Source organism: Notothenia coriiceps, unplaced genomic scaffold (assembly GCF_000735185.1).
Source record: "Notothenia coriiceps isolate Sejong01 unplaced genomic scaffold, NC01 NC01_scaffold00000339, whole genome shotgun sequence".
NCBI classification, from domain to species: Eukaryota; Metazoa; Chordata; class Actinopteri; order Perciformes; family Nototheniidae; genus Notothenia; species Notothenia coriiceps.
The window spans coordinates 13,398,408-13,403,748 of NW_011333040.1; the positions used below are offsets into that span (position 1 = coordinate 13,398,408).

Genomic DNA, 5,341 nt, shown 5'->3' on the forward strand with positions numbered 1-5,341 from the left:
TCTTTATCTCCTCCCCCCTCACCTGTGTCTTGTTGGGTTAATAAGTGTGTGTGTATTTAAGCTCTGTTTTCCCTGTCAGTGGACAGGTAGTGTGGGTGAGATCCTTGTGGCTGGTGACTGTTCACCTGGGCAGCAATATTGAGGCTGTGTCATGTACCACAGCGATGAATAAATGCCCACACCGGGTTATATTTTAATTCTCTGCCTCTGCCTCCTTGCTTGGTCGGGCCGCTCAACGGTCAGCTTCACATTGCTGTTTGTTACGCTTTTGTAAAGAGATTTCCCTGCTAGGCTTCAGTGGCGTTTCCCCTTGGGTTGCATCTGTTTGTTTTTTTCAGTGTTGTGGCGACGTGGTTAGTGTCAGCTGTTTTCGGACAGCTGTCTCGGGGCACATCCGCATGATTTCTTGGTGTTACCTGCGTACAGGTCGCTCCATAACTCCGCCGGGTTCCAGTCCGTAATTACCCGCCGCAAGCCACATGAAGACTAGGTGAGATTAGTAAGATTTTGGTTAGGCAGTTGGGGGGGAAACTCTCTGTTGGGTTTGTCTTTTGCCCATGCGTGTTGGCAGGTTAATACTTTGCTTTCTGATTGGGTATAGGCACTATATTATGGCTTCTTTGTCGGCGTTTGTGGGGGCGCCCTCAGTGCCTTTCTTAGATGATTGCCAGAAGGCGCAGTTGGTCGAAATAGCAGAGCATTATGAAATTTCTGTTGTAGGGAGTAAACTGAAACATGANACATAATCACAGATAAGATGTCAGCCTTCACATCTTCTAAAACTTGACTTGTGTATGTGTACTCGGCTATTTACAGTGTCTGCTTTGATGCATTGCATGAAGTTATCCCTACTAAGGCTGAGCGAAACAACATTTACATATCAAATTGGTTAAATTTGAAATTGCAACTTTGGGGGTCTTAAGATGGCTGATGAGAGCTTTTTTCCACACATTTAATGAAGAACTTACACTGGGGTCTGGGAGTACCTCCATCACTTGGTCCACATTGGCGGTATTTCCATCGTCTCCCGTGCTCGGCCCTCCTTGCATCTCTGCGATGAGAATTTGAAGGGTGGTGGCAGCACCTTCTTACAGTGAAAACAGAGCATTTAATGAAATTTTCTCTTCCTGGACCTCTTTGAAATGCAATTGAATACCCCTGCATTATAGCAACAATAATAATAATAACAATAGCAATAACAATTGGGAGGGGGGGCGCGGTTGTTCTTATGTTCTCTGAGGGGAGGCTCACCTTCCCACACTTTGAAAACCCCTGCCCTAATGGCTTGTTGCGTGGTGATGAGTGAGGTGACAGTACACATGCAGAAGCACACACAGCATATCAGACACTAATGCAGCAACCTCGGTGCTGCCTGTCACATCCACTCTGCATTGCAGCCCGGACACACCGCCGCTACTGCTGCTGCAAGGCCTTTTACAGGTACAAGGAGGGGGATGTAATACGGCTGCCCATGTTGCTGTTGCTGTCTGTGTTGACCTCACATTGCCTCCCTATAAAGCACGGATAGTAACTGGAAATTGGAGTGTGTGGGAGGGAAAGAGAGCACTAAAGTTTTAAGGGAGGATAAAGAGACACAGGAAGTTTCAAAGGGGGACACGAGTTGTTTTCTAATGTTGAAAAGTCACAGGGTTTCCTCGTCAACCAATTCACCATCAATTGAAGTAATGGATGTTATTATATTCTTCATGTATAACCGTGTGTAACCTATATATTTTGTACAAAATCTAAGAAAGGGTTTTTGTTGTTGCAAGTCCAAGTGTCCTGGAAGTTGTAATGTCCTGGACGGATAGGATGGGAGCAATTCCTGTTAATATATCTTTGTTGAGCTGAAATCTACATCCATGACATCTTCAATGTATCCAAATTGGACATCAAAACCAGAGAGATTTGTTGTCGGACTTCAACTTTTGCAGGGCATCCAGGGCAGATTACTCATAGTGGCACAGAATTTCACACTGGTAAAAATGTATTTACCATATGCAACCAGATTGAACAGAATTTCTTTCTGTCTGGACTACAAAGCGAAACTCTCTGAATTGCTTACTGATGGTATCACTCAGTCACCCTAACCTCTGTGTGACATGATGCTAGAGAACACGTGAAGGGAAGGACAACAGAGAAGTTAGAGGGACGAGTTCAGTTATGAGAGGAGTCATGCAGTCATCCAATTCCTATATATTTTGGTCCGGGGACCATCCTGAGCACAGAAATCAATAACCCTGGCTTTCTCCACTAGCGGTCATGTCCTCCCTCATCACCGCAACCATCTCCACTCTATGCTGCCATGCAACCCCTCTAGAACCTTACAGTATAGAGTGGTGAAGGAATAAGTCCTCAAACCCTAAAATATACTGGATTTACACAATATATATGTTTACAGTATTTTGGCGATAGACTCAGTGACTTAACTAGCATGGATGCTTAACTGTAAAAAGCACACCAGCACTTTTATTAGGTTGCTAATTGGAAGCTTGCAAGCACAGGCTTGTGGAGGAAAAGACTGCTCATTTTAGTAAACTTTGACGAAGCTTTTGGATGCCACAATGCTAAAGGGAAATGGCAAAAGAGAAGGAAAGTGTCTTTCCGTTAGTGAGTACTTACAGTATGTGTGTGGGAGTGTACCCACAATATTGAGTATGTAAGTCGCTCTGGATAAAAGCGTCCAACAAGTAACATGTAATGTAATTAGCAAAACCCTTCGGCCAATTTCAGTTTTGCAGCATTAGTTTCAATTAATATTTACTGGAAAATTCCGACGATTGGCCTTTTTTAGGTAATTAATTACCACAGTCAAAGTGATTTTAATACACTAACAAAATATATTTGTCAGTGTGTTGGTCCTGTTTTTGGCACTTCCACTTAGAAACTGAAGCAATGCACTGTGAGGTATTTCTGCTCTAAAAAGCCCAGTCTTCCTCTTTGTTGTCAAAACCTGCTAATGTTAATATCTGGCATTATTGTATCTGGCAGGTTCCACTCCAACGGTTAGAATTTTAGGTGGTGGGGCTGCACTTTTGTTTACATTTAGATCACAAATTGTGCCTTCAATGTGCTCATCCATTTGTTTCAGACCTGTGGCTGTTCTCGGATCACTGTTCACTGAGACATAACACCTTTTGATCCACAGCAACGGTGCTACTGTTCTGCGCTACAGAGTACGGCAGATAACGGGGTGTGTGTGTGTGTGAAGAGGGAAACAGATAGAGGCAAGGTGATCGTGAGACCAAGCGAGGAGATAGCAAAGGCTGCTGTCTATTCTCCTCAGTGTCAAGAGTTCTCCTTCTCTGTCCAGGCTTAGCAACCGCCTAGCATCACCCTATCTGTTTATACAGAGGCTAATAGGAAGCCCAGTCTTTATCCCCACATTGCGGCTCAACATAATGGAATAGAGAGACATAATGCTGCTCGAGTCAAACAGTCAGCGGAGGCCTTTAAATTGCTTCCAATCCCCTTAACAAATCTGATGGAGAGGCTATGAATAACTCAAGGACCGCTCATCTCCCCACGCTCTGCTTCCATCCTCTCCTCTTCTCAGTTTAAACCTGAGTATCAACTTGGATTAACTCACTTTACTTCACTTTTTTAATTAGCACTGTCAGCTTATATAACCAGACTTATCTATTTCAAGTCCTGCTAACATTCCAGTTTGTAGATTCCAAATGGACATCACATTCTTGCAGCAAGTTTTTGGAGAAAGTGTGGATAAAAGATTGTCCCCAGGATTTTTAATTTTCTTCCTGAATGGACACAGAGAACAAATAATTGCCTTTGGTGTCATGCGGTGAGATGTCTTTTTGAAATGGCTTGGGTGTTATGAAGCGCACCCTTCAGGGTCATTTCCCCTTTATATCTTGGTGGAGGTGTGTCTTTCATGCTCTCTTCCCCCTATCATGTCATCTATATTATTTCGCACATTTGTAGCCTGTTGCATCATCAAGATTAACTTCAAACATTAGCCAGAGTTACCCTATACATTAGTTAAAACAGCTGGGATCATGCAGCTTTGTTACAACATAGAGTCAAGATAAGACTTAAATGTGTGTCCACCGCTGAGCAGGTGGAAGTTGTGCCTTATCAACTGTTGTCATGCTGTAACGGTAAGAAAGATTGAATAGACTAATCATGGAATGGGAGGAACATTTTCCTTTATGCGTAGGCTTCATCAAGAGCACAAACAGCAACATTTATGATGACATTGACATGCAGACCAAATACTGTACAGTTAACAACACTAAGATGAGAGCACAAGTGTGATTTTAAGCTGCATTCCCGTTATATTACCACTGGCATCAAACGGTTGTTCACATGTTTTCCGGATACATTTGTTGCTGTTGTTGTGGCCATACTTTTCTTCAATATGTTTTTCAACACATCAAAGTATGCTTTTATGTTTGGAACAAAACAACGACTACACCAGTCTGTTTAAGGCCCCGTCCACACGGAAACGATAACGTTCTCTATCGTATATAGACGGTTCGTCCACACGAGGCCGAAACGGAGCCGCGGATTCGTAGCCCGAATCCGATACACATTGATAACGGCTCCCAAAGTGGGTAGGCCTGAGGACGAAACGCTTGCGGCTCCGTGTGTACGCCCTATACGATCATTTCCTGAAAACGATGACAACATAGCCCCGCCTCTCCCCACCCCTCCTGCTCACCCCCGCGTCATAGCTGATGCGTTTCGCCAACAACAAACAGCTTTCCCTGATAGAAGAGAAAGAAGAGCAGCTCAGGTTGCAGAGGGAGGAAGAGGAGAAGCTAAGAAAGGAAGAGGAGATGCGCTTAGCGGAGGAGGCTCGTCTGATACGCCTGCAGGAGGAGAAGAAAATTAAAGACGAGGAAGATGCTTTTCTAGCAGAGGAGGTGCGGGTGAAAATGGCCGAGAGGATCTGTCGGGAGAGAAAGCGTGTCATGCAGCGACAGCTGGAGGAGATAAGGGCTCATGTAGAGGCCCTGTCAGCCGCTCAGACTCAGGTGGAGAAACAGGTGATGAGGACACTGCAGGCGGAGAAGGCGGCATACGTGGAGAACCTGACGGAGGCCATCGCGAAGGAGCGGGAGAAAGAGTTGAGGAAGAAAGGGAAGCTTCCTTCCGACTTCACGCTCCCCCCTGAGGAAACCATGCGGCACAAGGGGAAGCAGAAACACCGGGCAGAGTGGAGACACATGGAGGAGAGCAAAATGGCCAAGGTCAATAAGTGTCGCAGGAATGAGGTACTGTTCTCTTTCGGGAGAGGAGGGAGGAAATGTGACGAAGATGGCTTCGTCACTGAGGACTGACGGCTTCGGGCTTTGTATATTGCACATGTGTTTCATTT

At 44.9% G+C, this 5,341-nt stretch overlaps 1 protein-coding gene across 1 annotated transcript in view; it reads right to left on the minus strand.

The window, feature by feature from the left end:
- LOC104951146 (talin-1-like) overlaps positions 1-5,341 on the minus strand; it is a 39,807-nt gene that overhangs the window by 6,557 nt on the left and 27,909 nt on the right. The window contains exon 17 of the mRNA XM_010777783.1: positions 2,902-2,907. Within this exon, the coding sequence (XP_010776085.1) occupies positions 2,902-2,907 (6 nt within the window). The remainder of the gene's footprint in view (positions 1-2,901; positions 2,908-5,341) is intronic.